The sequence below is a fragment of the Bactrocera oleae genome, chromosome 3, assembly GCF_042242935.1.
Source record: "Bactrocera oleae isolate idBacOlea1 chromosome 3, idBacOlea1, whole genome shotgun sequence".
Lineage (NCBI taxonomy): Eukaryota > Metazoa > Arthropoda > Insecta > Diptera > Tephritidae > Bactrocera > Bactrocera oleae.
In genome coordinates, this window is record NC_091537.1 from 24603427 (window position 1) to 24624574 (window position 21148).

Genomic DNA, 21148 nt, shown 5'->3' on the forward strand with positions numbered 1-21148 from the left:
CTTACCAGATGATTAAAGATAACACTCATTTTAAATTAGTTCCATTAGCAGCTAATTGCGATCGAAAAACTGTAAAGCAATAATTAAGCCATAGTGATGTGAAGAGAGCGTACGAAATTTGAATCAAAAACAACTTAACCTTGATTTTAGAACGTCTTCAAGAGTTCCGTAAATAAAACGCGCATACACGGCAGCCAATGCACATATCGGAATGTGTACATACGCTTGTAGATATATACATATTTATATGCTTATGATTACTTACATATGCATATGTATATATGTACATATATATATGCTTGTGTGTGTATGTGTGCGCAGTAATGAAAATGAAAGTGCTAATTCGGTGATTAAGTGAATGGCGTTTTTATTGCAGTCGATTATTTGGACTTGAAACGTTTCCTTCACAAAACGCCGCTGGTTGCCCAACAACAAGAATAACAGTAACAGCAACAACAACAACAACTATAGTGAGTGTATTCAAACTACGAAAGAAGCAAGGAGCAGCAGATGAAATAAATGCGCTAATGTTTACCAAAAAGCTTTGATTTGATAAACTTCAAGTCACGGCTGTAAGATTGAAACATGAACAGCTCACATACGCAGTTATAAGCGTAATTGTGTGTCTTGCACCCATCATTACAATAATAGCGAAATTTTTAATTGAGTGATGCATGGAACATGGAAAAAATAACTCCAGGCCAGAATTGAGTCGTGCAATTTTTTTTTTCCAACCAAGCGAAGCTTTAATTCCCTTTACAAACAACGAAGTTCCTATACAAGAAGTTGATGTTGATCGTTTAGTTTGTATAACAGCTATATGATATAGTGATCCGGTCTAACAAACTTCTTCAGATATTGTAGCGTTGTCTTAGAAAATAATCTATGCCAAAATTCGCAACGATATTTCGTCAAATATAAAAGATTTCCATGCACAGACTTGATTCCTATCATTCAATTTGTAGGTCAGCTATACGCTATAGTGATCCGATCAGACAGACAGACAGACGGACATGGCTAAATCAACTCAGCTTACATGCTGATCAATTATGTATATATTTTATATTCTCTCCGACGTTTCCTTCTAGGTGTTGTAAACTTCATGGCAAACTTTTTATAACCTGTTCAGGGTATAAAAAAATATTTAAATTTTTTTAAATTTTTTATTTATTTATTAAACGACTTGTTTACTCTTACAAATTACAAAAATCAAATTTAATTTATTTACTTAAACATTTACATACGTATTTCTCCTCATATTCTGTTTATTTAATTTATAATTGTATTATGTGCGCGTGTTGTCTCAAAACATATAACTACCTCTTTCATCATTTATTATTATTAGATTTATTTACAAGTGACTTTTAGTACTTAGCTTACTAATTACTTAATATAGGTATATGCATTTATTTTCGCATTTTTGCTTATTTATTTAAATTTTAATATTTAATTGTGGCACTTACAACTAAACAAATACTCTATTGACGCTTTCAAGTGCTGCTGAGTGCAAATTGGTGGACTGTTGAGGCCCAATTCACACTTTTTGGTAGCAAAAAATTATTTTCAACTTTCCTGACTTTTGCTAGCTAACTAATCAAAAATTCATTTAGGTTTAATATTACATTATAGTTAATTTAACAAAACTTATTACAAAAACAACTGTAGTTTAGATACTTTGCATATAATGCGCTCACCTAAATACTACATACTCACACACACACCTATATATACACAAATACCATATGTGTATGTACGCATGTGAAACTGTATGTTTATGTCCAACAATTATTATTTATACACTTAATTTTCATTATGCTTATATTTTCACCACATCTGTTTGATAGTAAGTCACGAGTATATGCGCACTGTTTTATCACTATTGACGCAATTGCTAAATGTTACAGAACTCAGCATGAAGCTGCGCTACGAAATATGCTCGTTTCACCTACACATCCACGATGACCGTTAGTTATGTAATTTTCAACTCAAAACACTTAACACCTTCTAAGCAATACTGCCGTTTGTCTCTTTGCTCTCGCTTATGAGCTTACATCCACCTCGTCGCTGGTTTTCGTCGCATCTGCCGACGGCTCTTGTTTTACGAGCACTGCATCCTCACCACTACTAATAGCCAACGCATCGACTGACGATGAACGCGAGACGGATAACTCCACGTCTGCATCGCTGCCCGCATAGTCGGTATCGTTTTCGGCCCCACCAATACTTGTTGGTGTATACTGTTCTTCGCTGTATGTGCCTTGGCCCATGAAGGAGCGTATCTCATCGAGATAGTTGTCCTCCCGATCTGCCTCATTGGAGGATGGCGAGTCGCCGAAACCAACACCCAAACCGTTCGTGTCGGCTTCGTGTTTCTTCAGATGTCTGTCGAGATTCGTTTGCTGGCCAAAACAGCGATCGCACAGATGACAGCGGAACGGACGCTCTTTATTGTGTATATTGCGCACATGACGCTGAAGGTTCGACGAAATGCTGAAAGCACGATCGCAGTACTTACACGTGTAGGGTTGTTCTCCGGTATGTGTGCGCACGTGACGTGTCAAATTGGCTGAACGCGGAAATACCTTGCCACAGTACTTGCATGTGTAGCGATCCTTGATTTTGCCGGAGGCCGTGGCCAACATGCTGCCGATGAGACCGGCAGGTAGTAGATTTTTGCGAAAAACCGGTTCGGGCGGAAACGGCATGTCAGAGCATTGTAATGCTCTATCAAAGGCTGGCCGTCCGCCCATTGGCCCTAAAAAAGGAAACGGGCGTGGAAAGATGTCATTTAGTGTGCGCGAACGATGATAGATCTCTTCCAAGAATAGCGGATTTCGTTCTAACGGTTGAAGGCAATCAAAGTCCGCCGCCGACGCTGAAGAATTCAAATCGTTTGACAATAAATTGACTTGCTCTTTGCTGGGTGGCGAAGGTGATGGTGTTGGTCCAGGCGAAGCGGTAATCGAGGGTGTACGATTGAGCTTCTCGCAGCGACGTGTTGATATTTTTTGGCTTGATCGCTTGAGTAATTTATGGTGATGCACGCGTATTAGGTTAGACTCCGGTTGCTGTTCACAATCAGACTTGTGCTCGCCTTGCGTAGCCTGGTTGGTGGAGCGATCGCTGTGCACCGATTGCGTGTCGGCAGTTGAACTGGAGCTTGCGGTGCGTGCACGCTTGCGGCCTATACTCAAATCTAGTGGCAGTTCCGCAGCTGCGGCGCTATTTGTGGTTTTGCTATTTTCTTCATCCGAGGGGTCCGCCGGAGGTGGAGTGCTCATTATATCAATCGATTTCTGAAAACAGAGGACAGGGTTGTTAGTTACATGGCGACGCAAGTGACTTTTAAGTGATGCTTCAAGTAACTTACCTTGTCATCTTCCATAAGCTTGTTGGTGCTGGTCTCAAACTTTGACATATCTGCCGCCTCCTCAACTTCTTCTTGCTCCTGTACGTCGACGTCATCATTTTGTGTAATCTTTAGTTCTACAGACGAGCTGGTATCCTCATCACTTGGATTGTGTGTGGAGAAACTGTTTTGATTGATATTAAAATTTGGTGAATTAGAAGCTAACGTCAAGGCAAGTGGAGTGGCCACTTTTCCATCTTCATCAGTATCCGTGGCTAGACTTAGTGTGGCATTAGCATTACTATTCGATTGCTTCAGACTGTGCTCACTCGACGGCGGTGATACATCTCCTGAGCGCATACTCTCGCCAGAGGTCAAATTATGAAGCCGTCTAGTTTTAATAGACGGCAGACTGCTGAATGTATTGTGACCACTTGACGTCGGCATACCCGGCATACACATATCCAAATTAGTCTTTGGAAACAAGAATGGGAAATTGGACGCCTGCGCTGAGCTCGGCGGAAATATGCCCGGCAATCCGTAGGCAGCGGCTGCAGCAGGAAAATTTGGAAAGAACGGTGGAAACAGCACGAACGGATGGTCGGCTGGCGACATGCCAGTACCTGGTAAGCCAGCGCCTGTACCATTGGTATTACCAGTGGCGGCTGCGACGGCTGCGTTCATCGATTGTAAGACGCGAGACTGCATGACTTGCTGTTGGTGCGACGGCAAATGTGGTGGCAAATTCACACCGGATCCGGCTGATACGGGCTGTGGTGGCAGCGGCACGTTGGTGGGGTCACAAAAACGCTTGTGCTTTGTTAACGAGGTACCCGTGCTGAAGCTCTGGCCGCACTTAGGACATCTGATTTGCATGCGACAATCGGCGTGCATGCGCTTGTGACGGCATAAATTCGAGAATTGCGTATACGCCTTGTAACACACCTCACACTGGAACGGCTTCACCGACGAGTGGATGTGCGTGTGCTGTTTGAGGCCGGACGATGTACCAAATGTTTTTCCGCACTCCGGACACGCGTGACTTCTGGCACCGATGTGGTTGGCACGAATATGCCGCTGTAAATTCGATGGATCACAAAATACCTGTGCCAAAAAATAAACGAAACGAAAATGAAAATTATGAAATGAGACGGGAGTACACACAGAAGTATTGCTTGTATGTAGCTTGCTACACACAATCAAGTTTAATCGTATAAGAAATATAATACCATATACAAGCATACAAACAACTACACCGAAAAATGTAAAAAGAGATCAAAATTATAAAATGAGCAACGCTTAGCATCAAATCGAAATCAAAAAGCATATGGCGACCTTAAATGTACCGTAACAGAGAACGGACGCGGCCAAATTCGGTATGAGACAATGCGAAACGAACGGCGGAGATGCGAGACGTCGCGCAGCGATGGCGGTATGAGTTCAACCGTGTAGCATAGTTGCCGAGTGAGGCAAGCGAAGTGAAGGTACATGGCTCAAAACAACGACAAAGAAGCAGCACGCCGAAGCAGGGTGAGGCAGCTTCGTCGTTTGTGTGGTAAGAGGTTTTGAGGAAGCTGCAGTGAGGGTTGGGCAATGCGAAATTATGTTTAAGATAGACAAAATTGAGTGCGCCATTACTAGCAGGCCTAAGTGAGTATTACAAATTTTTTTCACATTAGGTGCCAATCACAAGGCGAAGTAGTGGCAGCTTTGTGGCCGTTTAAGGCCATGCTACCGTTTGAACGGTAATCACAACTGCGAGACTAGAGCGCGCAAGACGGCCTGGCTGGCTATTTGAAATGGTAAGTGAAAGGGTGTGTGTGTGGTTTGATAGTAGCGGATCAACAGAAAAATCGAAATGCAAATGAAATTAATCAATCATAGCAACGGTTTTCAAAAGCAACATCAAGTGCTTGGTGTGCACTGTGTAGCCAGCGCTGTGACAAAATATCAATGTCAGAGAATGAAACGGAAAAGGCAAAAATTTTAAACAGGTAATGCGCGCTCAAACGGATCTGCGCCATATGCAAATGCGCGCTGGCTGCGCAGGAGCAACAAAAACACAGACACCGAATGGCAAATATACTTAAAAGGCATAATAGAATAGCAAAATCGAAAAGTGGTAAAGATTAGAGATAAACGAGAGCAAATTTAACGCGCTGCCAAGTGCCAAAACGAGAGCAGCTCCTAAGTCCAACTGCGCAAATCAAAGCAGCGCACTGCGACAACGCCGCCACCCACAACAATTATTACCTTCAATTGTTACAATTGTCGCTGATCCGCAACGTGCGCGAAAAAAAGTTAAAAACAAATGTCGCACCAAAGCCAAGCAAATGTTTTTTCATCGGCGCTTGGCCGTGCGCAGGCGCGAACCCGTACCCGCTATAGAAGCGGACGGTACAAACCTAATGACGCAAACCAAGCGGCCAGGTGTAGATTACGGCACTGGTTGCCAGGCATTTGCCAAGAGCCAACAACAAATGTGTTATAGAAAGATTTGCGAGAATTTGTTACGCTTGCCGCTGGCACTAAGCTGCCGCGGCCCGCCCGCGCAACCAACAGCTAGAGCAAAGCTTTGACTTTTCGTTTGCTGCGCTGAGCGCGGGCGTGTAAGGGACGCTTTACTTATCGTTTTTATTGCAATTGTATTTGTTGTTGTTGTCGTTACGGACACGGGGCCCGCGCACGATTTGCTGCTTTTATGAAACTGTTATGCCTAATCATGCTGTCATAATGGCACCGGCTGGCTGCTCGCCTGCCCGACACGCTAGCTGCCTCAATAGCTCAATGGCTGACTGGCAATGTCTCCCTGCCTGTCATTGTCTGTCTGCTTGTCCGTCCGTCCGCTTTTACAGATTTCTATGGCGCTGGAGTATGTACCTTTGCGCGCATTAGATTCGGTGCTGGCGGATGATCGAAGTACAGCCGTGAAGCCGTGAAGACTTTGTTGGTTGTCTTTCATTCCTCTGCATGTATGTTGATTTGATTTTTATTTTTTTCTACTTCTATGGCGAAACAAGAATAGCTCGTGCTATAACAACATCAAAAGGATTAGTGTAAAGTCGATTGAAGCATTCGCTGAAGCACTTTTGAACGTAAACTCACTTTGAGCGCCTGTTATTTATTATAATGTTGCTGCTCTTTTTCTTTTATTTTGCACTCGCTGATATGTTCAGTGTGAATGGCGTAAAATGAATTGATTGCGTTCGCTCTGCGCCAAGCTGATTTGAGTTATGCGCGTCGCTTCGAGTTGCGATAGCCATTTGACGTGAACAAACGTCCAACCGGCTTGCTGCTCGTTATGCTGTTGTGCCTGTGTCAGTGTGACAAAACCAACTGTCTTCACTGTTGGCGCTCCAACACCCTCCATCGGCACTTTAGCACAAAGTAGCTTTGCTGAGCTGAAGCTGCCCATCGACCGCACTCAGCGTGTTCGTTTGGCTTGCATTGGTATGGTGTTCTACGAATTCTTAAAGGAAACGCACGCAGCACCAATGCCACCTAACCACGTAATGCAGTTCCAAATAAGAATTTTTCGTATGCACCCACACTCTGCTTTGTTTTTTTCAACATTTTCTACCGTCTGTCTGTTTCCAAGAAATTTCATTGAAATCTGAAAGTGCTCGCCTAGCATGCTAACGCGCCTAAGTAGCGTTTATAAAGCCTACACTTGATGAGCATTTGAAAGAAATATTTTTTTAATTTCTGAAATGACCATGCAAGATCGATCAGCCCAACAAGCCTTACGACATAATAAGACCACACCATTGTCTACTTACGCAATGCGGGTGTATCTTCAGAGTTGTGCCCATTTTGTAGCACGATCAGTTGAAGTATACAATGTACACGACACGTTAACTACTGAAACAATTACCGCGGTGTGCCAGAGTCACGCGCAGCATAAGCTCATCACAATGCGCCCATTTGGCTGCGTAACTGCAAACAGGCGACCATCAGTTTCTGCCCCAATGACCGTTGATTTGATCGATCGATCGATTGTTCGTTCGTTTTCATCCGTTGACCGTTTGATCGCAGCAAAGCAGCGGTAAAGTAGCAAAATACAAATCATGTTTGGTTGCATGCCACCAAACCACAACTTGCCGCTGCATGTCAGCCATTAAAAGCATCTTTCAAGATGTTTCCAACCACCGAGAACCTACTTATTGCTAATGACCCACAATTCGATCGACATGCAAACCAAATTTCCACACTTAACGCAATTATTGTGTGTGAGTGTGTGCAGTGTTATGGTGATGCGCGTTATCGTTTTGTTGCGTTGTTGCTGTGAGGCATTGTCCATCAATCTGAGCTGCTGCCCAGTTGGAAAATCGTTAAACTGTGCATAAGGGGTTACATGGGTTACACGGCTTCAAAAAATTGATTTTTTTTATTATCTTATTTAATTCTATAACATCTCTAAAATACTGTCCTAAATGCTCAAGCTGGTCCGAGTAATAGTTTTGGAGATACAATCTTGAAAAGTCGCGCGCTCGAAGTCAGCTATGTAAATAATCACTTACGACTTTAAAAGTGTTTTCCTCGAAACTGTGTTTTAAAGTTTGTAGGAGATGTATCGCCTACATGAACCTGAACCTTGAACTGAAAACCAATTTTCAAATTGCCAAAAATAAAATATCCAATATTGTCCTTCATTCAATATCTAGTTTGTGGCCTTAATTAAAACACGTATTTTTTCTTTTTTACTTTAGATGATCCTGTATGATGTTCTGCTATCAACGCGGAGGCACCTTTTTACAGAGTTACTGCCGAAAATAGCGTCGTAATTTGCGAGTTTTGAACATTTTCTTTTGAAAATTTTCAAAAATCTATGTAAAATATGTATCTTTATAACCATTTGAACCTTTTATTATAGAACTTTATTTTTAAAAATACATAAAATTTTCTTTTTATAAGGTTGCTTAGGTTCGAAAACACAGGCAGTAGTCTAACAGCATATTAGGTTTAAGTTTATCTGTTCCGCTCAGTTTCCGCAAAGGCTGAGCTATTAGCTGCCGCTTTATGTGTGTGTGTATTTTCATAGTGCACCATAATCGTGGCAAGTGCTCAATAACGTTCCGTTTTTTGTTTTATTTACACCTTTCGACCTTTTTGAAGTGTGCGGGCGGACGTCACAGCTCCAAATTTGATCATTACCACACTTTAAGTACTTTGGGTAAGTACACGCCCTGATTTTGAATATTTCAAACTCATTTTTCTTTTGTCTAATTTTCTACATTTTTTTAATTTTGTTTTTCATTTTCGAGTTATTTTTTATGTTTAAACAATGCATTGAAATTTTTTATTTCGAGTCTACTTTTTTGCGTTCAATTTCATTCTTTTTCATGGTATTTGTTGTTATTCAAGTAACAATTGTTGTTATTGTTGTTAATCTTCTATTGTTTTCTTCTTGTTGTATTTCGCTTCAGTGGTAATTCAAAAGTAAGTGGCCCCGGCTATTGATCTACTAGAAATCAAAAGTATTTTATCATCAGCATTATCAACACGGCAACGTCGTCAGTGGCGCTGGCAGCGTAGCTCCTCATCGCTCATAAATTTATAGACCGAGTATATATTTTTTTCTCTATCAAATCCCCAGTACTTTATTATTGCGTATTTCATGCGTTACTTTGTTAAATGCCACATTGTAATGAAATCAATGATTTGGACATTTGTCGTTGCTATGATTCGAAATGGCGTCTCCACTACGCTCCGCATCTCAAACTCTTAACAATCACGCAGGTCTTTCAGGTCTATTTGTTATTGTTCTGTTGTTGCTTTGCCTTAACTCTTTCATTTTGGCGCTGGTTGATCAATCTTCGCACTTAAGACATTAAGCACCGTGACATTCCATTAATTTTTATCTTATTCATTATACTATTTTCTTTTCTTATGTGCCCCCATCCCACCACCGTTCTGCTTTTGAAAAATTAACGCATACTACGTAATCTTGGATTTGTTGAAAACATATTCCGCTACATAGAGAAACACCGAGGCATAGCTCATGGCAAGGGAGTGTTGTTGCTGCGAGGCGCAAGATTGTCACAAAGAAGATAAATGGACAAGGCGGAGTCTCTTCAAAGTCAACAACAAGCAGCCGAAACGGCGCACAGGTGAGCTTGCATGGGGTGCGGCGCGCTGCTCTACAATGCCACACTCTGGCCGGACAATCTCTTTCGTTTGAGAGGCAAAACACGTCTGAGCTGACAGCCCCTGACCGCGAGCCTCAGCTTCATTTGCCACTTGGTAGAAATGTGCTCGCGCTTATGGCTATTTCGCAGATTGACTAATGTGTATACAAATGATCAACTACTGTTGGCTACCGCACCGCGCTGTGTTAACAAGGACATGAACACGTGGTGCGCTTATTAAATATGACCATAAGTAGACACGTGTTCACGATTTTGGATAACGAAGCTCGTAAAGGCTTCCGTCACAACGAAAGGTTTAACTGTATAATTATATTATAAGTATTCATACATAATATATTCGCCTAAGTGAAGTATTTCTTTTTTTGCATGCACAATGCTTGGCATGTGAGGGAATTCTGCTCTATCCACAAGAAGAGAGACCCCCAGTCTCGTTAATTAGAGCGGGATCAGCCTTCTTAACTTTGTATATAAGGTTCTTTCGACAGTATTATGTAGAAGACTTTAGCTCATTGTAAATAAACTTATCAGTTAGGCTTTAAACCTCGCAAATCATTCATAGACCAGATTTTCACATTACGTCAAATCCTGCAGAAGACCCTCGACAAACAAATCGACCATTACCTTTTTGTCAAGCCGCTTTCGACAGCATTAACGGAAGCTGTCTATTCGACGTCATGTTTAAAGTTGGTATCCCTGCGAAACTAACATAACCATCAGCTCCGTCGATATCGGGAAGAACCGCTTCGGGCCGTTCGATACAAGATGAGGTTTTAAACAGTGCGACAGGGCATCTCATGAGTCTTCTTCAATATAATGCTGAAAAAAGTAAAACGAGCCGCTACTCTGAACCATATTGGCGTTGTCACTCTAAAGATAAAGTGAAGCAAGGTTTGGAAAAATTCTGACATCAAAAGTAGTTTTGGGTTTGGAGATGAAACCAAACTATACATAATCTATGAAAAATAGGACCTGATACGCACGAATGCGATCAAAACTAATACAGTTATCGTAAAACCGAGTGACCTATAAAATCTACAAATACTATAAGCGATTTGGTGGCGAAATTGGATAAAGCGAACAGCTGTCAAATTCGGTCGACGAATGAAGGAATAAACGTTAAAAAAAATTCGCGATTGAAAAGCCGTCAAAGTATTTGTAAAAAATTATAGATATGGTGATTGAAGGGAGTAAAGAAGAATAAGAGTATCAATTCGTTATTTTTATTGTCTTTGATAAAAAAATTCATTACAAGAGTAATGCTTCCTTTACAATTGTTAAAAAAGTTTGACAGTTCGTTTCAAGAATTTCATTTCTCTCGAATGATTACGAATGTATAGGAACTTAGAAAATATACGATATATAACGAAAAACATATTTTAGAAAACATTATATGGTTCCAGATACTGACCAGTTTCTGGATTCAATGTTAAGATCTCTGGCCTTAATGAAAGGTAGCTATGTAGCACTTCGTCGGACTAACGCAAGCGCATGTTCTCAAAGGAGCACCCAATCTGGCCATAGCTGAGCAGCCGGGGAATCGCTACCCGTATTAAATCGATGGGATAGAAATAAAATTTCCCAACATAACTTCAGACGCCAATGAAAAGAAGAGTATATAGGGGGCCTCCATAACACGTACCGAAGACAGACGTCTGAAAAAGTGCCAAGCCTTGGAGATTCTGTTCTCATCCATGACGATTGTCTCCCGCCCCAACGAATGGCGGCTCTGACACATAGAATGGCTGCATAACGACTCCGATGGTCATATCCGAATAGTTGATCTCCACATGCAAGCCGGAATGCTAACTAGAGCGCTTGTTAAACTATTTTTCCTACCAATCGAAAAAGCAAATAATGAACAATCCGAAAAAAAACCGAAAACAAATCTAAACAAAATTTAAATAAAGGGTAGATCAACACCACCCCTTAATGCTTAATAACATTGCTAACCTCAAGCACAAACTTCCCTTTATAATTCTTCTTTCTCAAATTTAAATTTTGCGAAATTTGGTAGTAAATAATAAACGAACTTATAAATAATTTATTGAAACTCACCTTTGGGCAATTCTCACAGGGATACTTTCGAACTTCGTTATGCGCTAAGGCGCGATGCTTCAGTAATAAAGGTCGATGACAAAATGGCTTGTTGCACAATTCGCAGGGAAACTCGTCTTTACGAAACGAGTGCTTAGCAACCAAATGATGGTCCAAACTAGAAAATAAAATTATAAATTAGAAACTTGTAAGTTTTTAAAAAATGTATACATAAATAAAATCAAAAAATAACTGAAAAAACAGCATAAATAAATAATATATAGCAAATATATATGCTAAGCAATGTAGCAATCATGATAAATATCCTCAATGCCGCCAAAGTTTATTATCTAAATATTTGTCTACTGGTTCGCCTGTCAACAATTAGCCAAATGATGTTCAATATTTAATGTGCGATACGATCGCGCCGCTCCAATATGTACAATCCCGACCGAAATCGCTTTGTGAGCGCAGCTGTTGGAAACCATGCACAACAGAAACGTCAGGATTTGTGTCCTTGATGTGCATGTCCACGCATACACAGCGAATAACGGTCATATTCGAAACATAAAAATTCACAATTTGACGACCGAAGATGCTTATCGCGCACGGGCGTTCAACGAGTGGGGCGCGCTGTGTTGTCGGTTGGGTTGGTTGGAGTACCGCGCGTAATGAGGTAGCACATGTCAAGTGGCTAATACAAGCATGCTCTGCCGCGCTTACAAAAGCCTTGTGCTATGTGTGTGTATGTGTTGGTGTGTGCGTGGGTGTTGAGTGCCTGAAGGCGTTATTGTTTGTATTTATTTGTCTTTCTGGGGCGGTTTGCATGTACATCAAAATGAATGAGTGCACGACAAATATCAGATAAGAGCACCAACAAAAAGGATGGCGGGAACGCGGCGATAATCAAGCAAATAATAGACATATGAGCGTATACTTATAAAGGCATATGTGGTGCGCCGCGGTGCGCGCTTCTCAAGTGGGGCGTTCTTATTGTCTCTCCACACATTTATATTTGTATAACTGACCGCTTTAGGGATGTGGCGCTCAGGTAAAATACAGCGAACGCCTGTTGGCGCAAACTTTGCTTTATGCTGGTTTTTGCTCTTCATAATGGAGAAAATATCAGCGAAAGCACCTGCGATATCTTGGTTGCATATAGTGGCGCCTGAGCTGCGCTGAATGCCATGTGTTGCATAGTGGCGTGGCGAGTTATCTGTTGCGTGCCGTCGCACTTGCTCATTTAATAATGGCAGAAAATCTAAAATATGCATTAGGCGCGAGCACACGAAGGGCCGGCAAGCGCCCAAACGAAACATCCTGCTCCACATTACTTTACTTTCGACATAATCACGTACATATTTTATCGTATTCCACGTGCAGCGGCGGTGGCACAGTGACCAGCTAAGCTCGCTTGAGTTCAACTCTCCCTCTACCTCCGTTTGAATGTGCAAACGAATCAGTATTTGAATTGTGCCTGTGTCCCCGTCGTGCTCAGCCGCGCTCAATCACTGCATATGTATGTGTATGTGGCGTGGCATGTAAATATATCAACACTTCAACAATTGACTTTAACTGTCGTGCAAATAAGCTGGTATAGCTAGTGCGCTCCAACGCTTAGCGACACAACGGCGTTTGCACACAAAAACTTGCACTAATTCCACTCGAATTGGAAGACACTCAGGGGTGTCTTCAAACAAACACCAACACTTTATCACTTTTGCGTATAAATATTTGCATTTCAATTTGCTTGACAATCCATTTTTGTTTACCAAGTCGTTGAGCTCTTTGTGATAATTGGAGAAAAGTGTTGTGAGCAAATAAAGTGATTAGCAATGTTAATGAGCGGTATGGATTTATGGCCTTTTTCTGTTGTTGTAAAAGGTACCGTGTGACTATTTTGTTGTAAAGCAAAACATCACATGAAAAAACCTTAACTTCAGTTGCATTGAAGCTATATAACTCTTCACAAATAAATAAGTTCCTTACAAGCTTTGATCGGTTTGGTTTATATTGCAGCTATATGCTATAGTGATTCGATCTGAAAAATATCTTCAGAAATTGCATCATTACCTTAAGCAATAATCCATGGCAAATTTCTTGAAGATATCTCGTGAAATGAAAAAGCTTTCCATACAAACTTTTTATTCCGATCGTTCAGTTTGTTGGCAGCTATATGCTACAGTGACTTGATCTGAACAATTTCTTCGGAGATTTCAGCTATGCCTAAGGCAATAATCTGTGCCAAATAACTTCCATATAAGCATATGAGAATTATAGAAAAACGTAGATAATAGAAAACAGAAAAAAATAAAAATAAAATCGTTTTTTCACAAGTGGTACGTCAAGGTCAATCTAAATATCAGCTAATACGAGTATATATACCTAAACGTGTAGTAGACTAAGTTCTCATAAGGTTACAGTTAGATTGACACATTTAATTGCTGCCTCATTATCGCTGATGACACATACGGGTGTAATTAACAGCGGTAATCTGATTAAGCAACCGATTGACTGCTACAGTCCTATACTATTAATAGTTCCTTCTTGGCAAACAAATACAATTGTGGTTTCTTTTATCTGATTTCCGTTGCTTATTAGCGTTCGAAATTCAAAGGGTTATTTTAATTATCAAAACAATCACTGACGATAAGCATATCAGCACTTAATAGAGAAATAACTTGCCTAAGGATGGGTTAAGCTCTTGGACGAGTGTGGCGTAAATATGCGAGTAGAGGTTAAATTAATTGAGACCTGAATATTTCAAAAATATTCGATGGCTACGAGTGATACTAACTATACGGTACAATGGAAATTCTTAACAAAAGTTTGTTATTATACCCTGAACAGGCTATATAAAATTTTCCATGGAATTTGTAACATCCAGAAAGAAACGTCAGAGACCTTATAAAACATGTATATAAATCATCAGCGAGATGAGTCGATTTAGTGACGTCCGTCCGTCCGTCTGTATGTCTGTATATACGAAAAACTAGTCCCTCAGAGATATCGATTTGAAATTTCGCACATGTCTTTTTCTCCCCAAAAAACTTCTCACTTGTCGGAACCGCCGAAATCGGACCACTCTTAGCATATCGCTGCCATACAAACCCAACGATCAAAATACTGTCCTTGCAAGGAAAACATTTTTATTTGGCAAAATACTTGGACAAAATTTAGCTTGGTCTATCCCGCAATGGTGCAATCTCCGAACAAATTGTTCAGATCGGACCACTATTGCATATACTCGTCACTGCCATACAAACTGACCGATTAAAAGTTCTTGTATGGAAAAATTTGTATATGTGAAGGGTGAAGTATAATATTTATAATTTAGAACAAAAACAAGAAGACCTTTCTTGCATAATTGGAACTTTCTTATATAATTGAAAGCCGGAAAAGTGATATTGAAATTCAAAATAATTGAAAGCTTTCTTAAATTTCCTAATGAGTTGAAATCAAAAGTTTTCCAAAATTTGGGCCCACAGATACACTACTTTCCTATACAAATTATGTCTATATATAATATATTTGGTTCTCATTAATATCCCTGTGAAAGAAAATCAGTTTTGAATATGTATGGAAAAGTGTAAGCGCCGAGTTGACGAAGGCCACTGTTGCGGTAAAGTGTCATGAACTGCCTCTATGGTGAGACAGACCATTTTTGTATAGTCACTCAGGTCGTTAAATTGTTAATTACGGCGCGTTTTTTATTACTTGTTTACTTAATTATTTTCCCTTCCTAAAATAAATACTAATTTTGGGCGGCAACGAAGCAAACATTTAATAATAATATTTCTAAAAACTCAGATAATGTAGTTAATTGATTTACTTACTCGTCTAGGTCCGAAAATGTTTTATCACAAACTTCACAACGTATGTCGAAACCGTTTTCGTCGTCGGTCAAATCAAGGCAATCCGCTTTCTCGCTAAACGAACGGTCACGGTTGTACTCGTCGTCGCCTGTGGTGTTGCCGCCACTATAGAGAGATCCTGAAAAAAATAAATAAATAAGTAGACGAATGATTCCAAAGTGTAACATTCATACAAAAAAAAAAAAAACACAACAACAATAAAATTATTGACACATATTTCGGCAGCACAATGCTCATTACATGCATGTAGCGCGGCTATCTTGGAGCCCAGTAGCGGGCGGCGCGCTTACGGCAAATGATTTATGAGCGCCGAGGCGGCAGCAAAAGGCACGTTAACTACCCGCGCTGCTCCGCGACATCTTCGCCGGAAAACAGCGCCACAGCATCAGCTGCCTTGTGGCATGAGTTTGTGGCGACGTACTTATTGCCTCGCCACCGGGCATCACAACCGCAGGAAATTACCAGTTGCAGCTGTAATTTTGGGCTCATCAAAGGTCAATTGACCAGCGTGGAGGACGCCTACTGACTAGCTGGCGTGAAAAAAACTACCAAATTGTTGGCTACCAACCAGCAACATTCGGTAGTAGCCCACTATTGTACTCGCCATTAAATCGAACGCTGTGTGTTAAACAACAACAACATACGCCACAATTACGTGGGTGAGCAGTTCGGAGCACTAGACCACTGTACCACTTTTGGCGTTTGGCTGGCAGCTTACGGCTGGTAGCTCGTAGCTGGTGCAATGGCCGCGCCACTTTTAATGAATACACCGCAGATAAAATCACTGAACCAATAGTTGTTGTTGTTGTTAACATTATTATTGTTATTGTCTTTTTGCTTCGCGTAACAGGATGCTTTTTAATTCTAATGTGGCAGCCATGGGCTGTACCGTTGATGGTATTGTCTTGATATTACTATTATTTAGTGCGGCTTGAACGAAGTTGAAAGTCGTAAGCCGAAATAATAATATTATATTATACCAAAGCGAAAAATTTCAAAAATTGATTTTTTCAAAATTTTTATTTTTTTATATAGATATGTACTATTTGATTATAATTATTTTTTAATATTTAAATTGTTATTATTATTTTTAATTTGGAAAAACAAAAAAATGTAAAAACTAATATACAAAATGTAATAAACCGTGAAAATAAAATTTGAATAAATAAAACATAACTAACACATTTTTTTCAAAATCTGCGTTTTTCAAATTTTTTTCCTTTTTTATTATGTATTATTTCATTATAATTACTTTTTAATATTTAAAATATTATTTTTTTAAATTGGAATGGTTCAAACATCAAAATAGGAAAATAAAAAACTAAATATACAAAACTTAATGAGAAAAAATAATAATTAATTATTTTATTGTTTTTTTTTCAAAAATCAAAAAATTTTGTTTTTTAGTTTTAAATATGTATTATTTTAATATAATTATGTTTTATTATTGTTCAAAAAACAAACAAAAAATTAGAAAACAAAATACACAAAATGTAATAATAAGAAATATATGCTTAACCTTGAAATTAAAATTAGAAATAAGATAATTTTTTTTTTGTTCTATATTATTCATAGCCCCAACAAAATATATGAAAAATTTGAGTATAACAATAGCCATTTGTATATTAAATTTCCCATTCAAACTAGTAAAAATCATAAAAAAATTAGCAAACGAAAAAATAATAGATATGTTAAACAATCAAAAATTTTAAACAAATATATCTCTATATTTTTTTATATAACTTTTGAAATGTGTAAAAAATTTGTTTTAATTTTTTTTAGAATTAGACATATACATGTCTATTTTTTTAATAATTTTAGAAAACTAAGAAAAAAATGTTTTTTATTCATTTAAAAAATATTTAAAATTAAAAATATAGAGGAAAATATATCTGAAAACTATTAAAATAATTTGTTAAAAATGGGACAAAATATAACAAATGTGCTGAAAGTAAGATTTTCTTATAAGTAAAAAATATTTATTTTTTAATATTTTAACATTAAAAAATAAATATAATAAAGAAAAAATGATATACTTTTTAATAATTTGTAAAAAATTTTACGAAGCTACAACAAATATATTTGCTTTTTGGAATATTTTTGTATTAAGAGTTTAAAAATTCTATACAGCTTTCTAATGTTAAAATGTTAATTTTAAATATTTAAAAACTCTGCTTTCCAAGCAAACCTAACATTTGTTTTACCAAATTCTTTAAGGACTTACAGTTAGCTTTTAATTCAAAAAATTCGATACTAAGATAAAATTATTTTTATACGCAAGAAAAGCGCCAAAAAGGTGTACCTTAATTTTCGATTATTAATATATTTTTTATAGCAATAAATAATGCTTTCATTTTTCAATAAATTTTTGAGCACACATACTATAATACAGGCATAATGTACTTACACAGTAAAAACCTCAAAAATTTCACTCTAAACTAAGGCACATATTTTCAAAACGCTTCTCGATTAAAAATAACTAAAACCAACACAAAACTATTGAACTTAAAACTTTTTACACACTTTTACAGAAGATTTTCGAGATGGACACAACCGCTCACTAGACGCTTTGTGGAACAAGTGTGCCATTTAAGGCCGCGCAATTGACTCTTTAGTCCAAAAAACTCGGACGGACCGGAAGGACTCACACAGGACTCGCGCTCGGCGACGAAAGTGAATGCGAGCAGCGCTATCTGTGTGTGTGTATGTGTGGGCGAGTGTATGTAAATGATGAATCGTGTGCACTCATATGGCACACAATAAACGCAACAACAAAAAAAACAACAGCATTAATAATAGTTAGTAGTACATTTAAGTCAGAAAAGTGAATAGATAATTGGCCCGAATAAACAACCCCTACGGCAGCGACACTACCTGGCTTACACTCAATTCCACTTTATATGTGGGCAAGTGTGCTGACACTTGACCGCCGTTCCAAAAACAACAGCAACACTCGACCAAAAAAATAAAATAGAATACAGAACACTAACACATGCGTTGTTGTTATAGACGAACTCATTTGATGGCGTGCACGACGAAAACAACAATTGCAGAGCAAAGGTCGAAGTGCGGGTACTGCTCTACTTGATCCCAAAGGGACCTAATGGCTATCTAAAGATCAGAAAGTGTTGTTAAAATGCATTCAATTCAATCAAATACCCCAGACAAGCGTTGGTCAAAACCTTAGTTCACCAAGTGAGTTGGATAAGTCAAAGCGAACGGTTCGTACGACCGTGGTGATTCGGTCAAGTTGAGATTGTCAGGATATTATACTTCGTTGCAGTGCTTGTTATTTGTGAAGGACTGCAACACAGGTTGCACGGGTCCACATGCATAATCACACAGGTGTACTTCTTCAGGTGAGCTGTCATGAAACATCCCTTCGAGAGCTGACTCAACAATCCATTCAAGTTTGCTCAACTCAACTCAACACCGCTCAATTCAGCTGAGCACAATTATGCATAATTCAGACAGCAGGTCGTCCTGTTCCTCTGCGTGTGTGGGGTACGCTGGCAGATTGTTGCATACCACGAAACGTCGAAATACTTGCGTGGGCAAGACGTCAAGCCAAGGCAAGCCGGACCAAGTCAACCACCACTGTTCCGCTGGATTGCCTTCTGAAAAGTCATATAGCACCTTTGCCTTTTTCGTTAGAGTCTCAGCACAGGTGTTGCTTTGCCGACACACACATACTCTCTCGTATGATTTTGAGTTTTTGGGGGTTGTGTTTGCGGAAGCGTAGCACGTTTTGACAATACCGCAAGAAGGGTCAAAAGTTAAATTTTAAGCGCTACAATTGATCTAAATGATGACTCGGTCATGGTGCACCAAGCATGAGACCGTCAAGCAAGGGATGTTCATATCGTCTAAGGGACGGGGTGCAATACTTGTATAAGGAATATGCCATAAGTCACCAAGCATGCGGAGTTCTCACGATTAAACTGGTCAAGTACTAAATACCATAGTCTCCGAGAAATGGAAAGTATGATGATGACGAAACGATAAGATGTACTTTCGGTCACAAGTAGCTCAAGGAAAAACAAAAACAAACATAACAGTGATAAAGTCAATTAGAATAGTAAGTGTCGCTTGTGGGAACTTCTCGTTGCTGATAGGAAATATTAAAATTTTGCGAACATTTCTAAGATAGTTATCAGGGTAGTGGCATATGGCTTTTATGACATGGGAATATTCATACATTTCTCTTATAATTCGCTATGGAAACTATATTCATATCAATAATGTATAGAATTTGAGAGATGATATATGCACTTTTTCTTTATCAGATGTTCTTTTTTTCCTTGTTCAGCAGTCTTTAAATGAAATAACTCGAATGCTATAAATATGACAAAACTAATGGCTCTTTCATGAGAATTAGCAAAAAATAATTGTTTTTTTTTGTTAAGTTGAGAATGCAAGCCAAGAAAATATTGACTGTATTTATGTAAATTAAATAAACAATTTCTATTGAAATATACAAAACTCAACTGAGAGAAAAACTATTTTAATATCGATGAGAGTTAAGTACGAGCACCAACAAGAAGGTTGAATAGCAAGATATCTACATATCTCTTTGAGAGTCAGCAAAAGCTCGTTGAATTCTTCCGACTTTTGATGAATGAAAAGACGTTCTAAAATATACCAGATATTCTATCTGTAACCAAAGCATAGAAACGGCATAGTTTAGACAGATGCTGCCTCGTCACAAGTTTTCTACATTTTGGATGTTCTACAACTGTTTAGACTTACAACTGGTCTCTTGTCCTAAACTAAGTTTATTGGTTCCCAAAAACTTTCCAACTTAAGTAAAATTCTTTACATATTAGAAATAATTGCTACCTTAAATTCGATTTTGATTCTACCCAATGCCATTTTCGCAGTCTTATAGAATTGAACTTAAATTCGGTCCCAAATATTGCCTTCCTTTCTGAAGAAGAGTGGGAAAGAAGCAAGGTGGATAAGGGCGCAGGGATAAGCAGCTATACGGATGGGTCCAAATTAGATAATAGAGTGGGAGGTGGTGTCTTTTCTGCAAAATTAGTGTCTTCCAAGCGCAGATCACTGCAATTAAAAAAAACCTTCCTGTTCTGCAAAAAGTGAAATCAATCCCTAATTTTGGCATCAATGGAATATGGAAATATGTAATGACTAAAGAACTCTAGTGGGAGTGCTAACAGGTCACTGTCTGATGTCAGAAGACTACGAATACCATATAATAACTAATGTAGAAGCTGTCAGAAAGTAAAAATAGAGGAGACTACAAAATATCTTCTCGTGTAGGAAAAGAATCGCATCTATTGGTCGAAGGTTTTTTGACTATGTTTCAGAGATTGCACAGATACAACTTTTTATACTGATGAACTTCATCAGAAGGACGGAGTGGTTCGGAAGGGAGACAATAGAGTGAGGGGATTTTAGTCCAGTTCTTTCACAAAAGGTCTCCTAAAGGCATAGGTGCGTCGTTACACAGCCACTCTAACTGTCTACTATCCTTTTCCTTATATCTCCCTTTCGATATATTTTCTGACAGAATACAACCCCTGGCCACATGCATAATACCTGTTTTATATACCCTAAACAGGTTATATTAAGTTTGGAGATTTTATATTTACACTATATAAATAATCAAGTCTAGTCTCTCATTTTTTTGTCCTCAAGAAGCTGGTCATTTGTCGGAACCACCGATATCGGACTGTCATACAAACTGAACGATCTAAATTATGTATGGAAATTTTTTTAGT

The 21148-nt window shown here is 38.8% G+C and overlaps 1 protein-coding gene across 1 annotated transcript in view; it reads right to left on the reverse strand.

Annotated features, from left to right (window-relative positions):
• Positions 1 to 1143: 1143 nt before the first annotated feature.
• The window catches only part of ham (hamlet), a 43526-nt gene continuing 23521 nt past the window's right edge, over positions 1144 to 21148 (reverse strand). The window contains exons 5-8 of the mRNA XM_036374013.2: positions 15369 to 15525; positions 11554 to 11710; positions 3371 to 4453; positions 1144 to 3296 (exon numbers count right to left, since the gene is read on the reverse strand). Of these exons, the coding sequence (XP_036229906.2) occupies positions 2040 to 3296; positions 3371 to 4453; positions 11554 to 11710; positions 15369 to 15525 (2654 nt within the window). The 3' untranslated portion in view covers positions 1144 to 2039. The remainder of the gene's footprint in view (positions 3297 to 3370; positions 4454 to 11553; positions 11711 to 15368; positions 15526 to 21148) is intronic.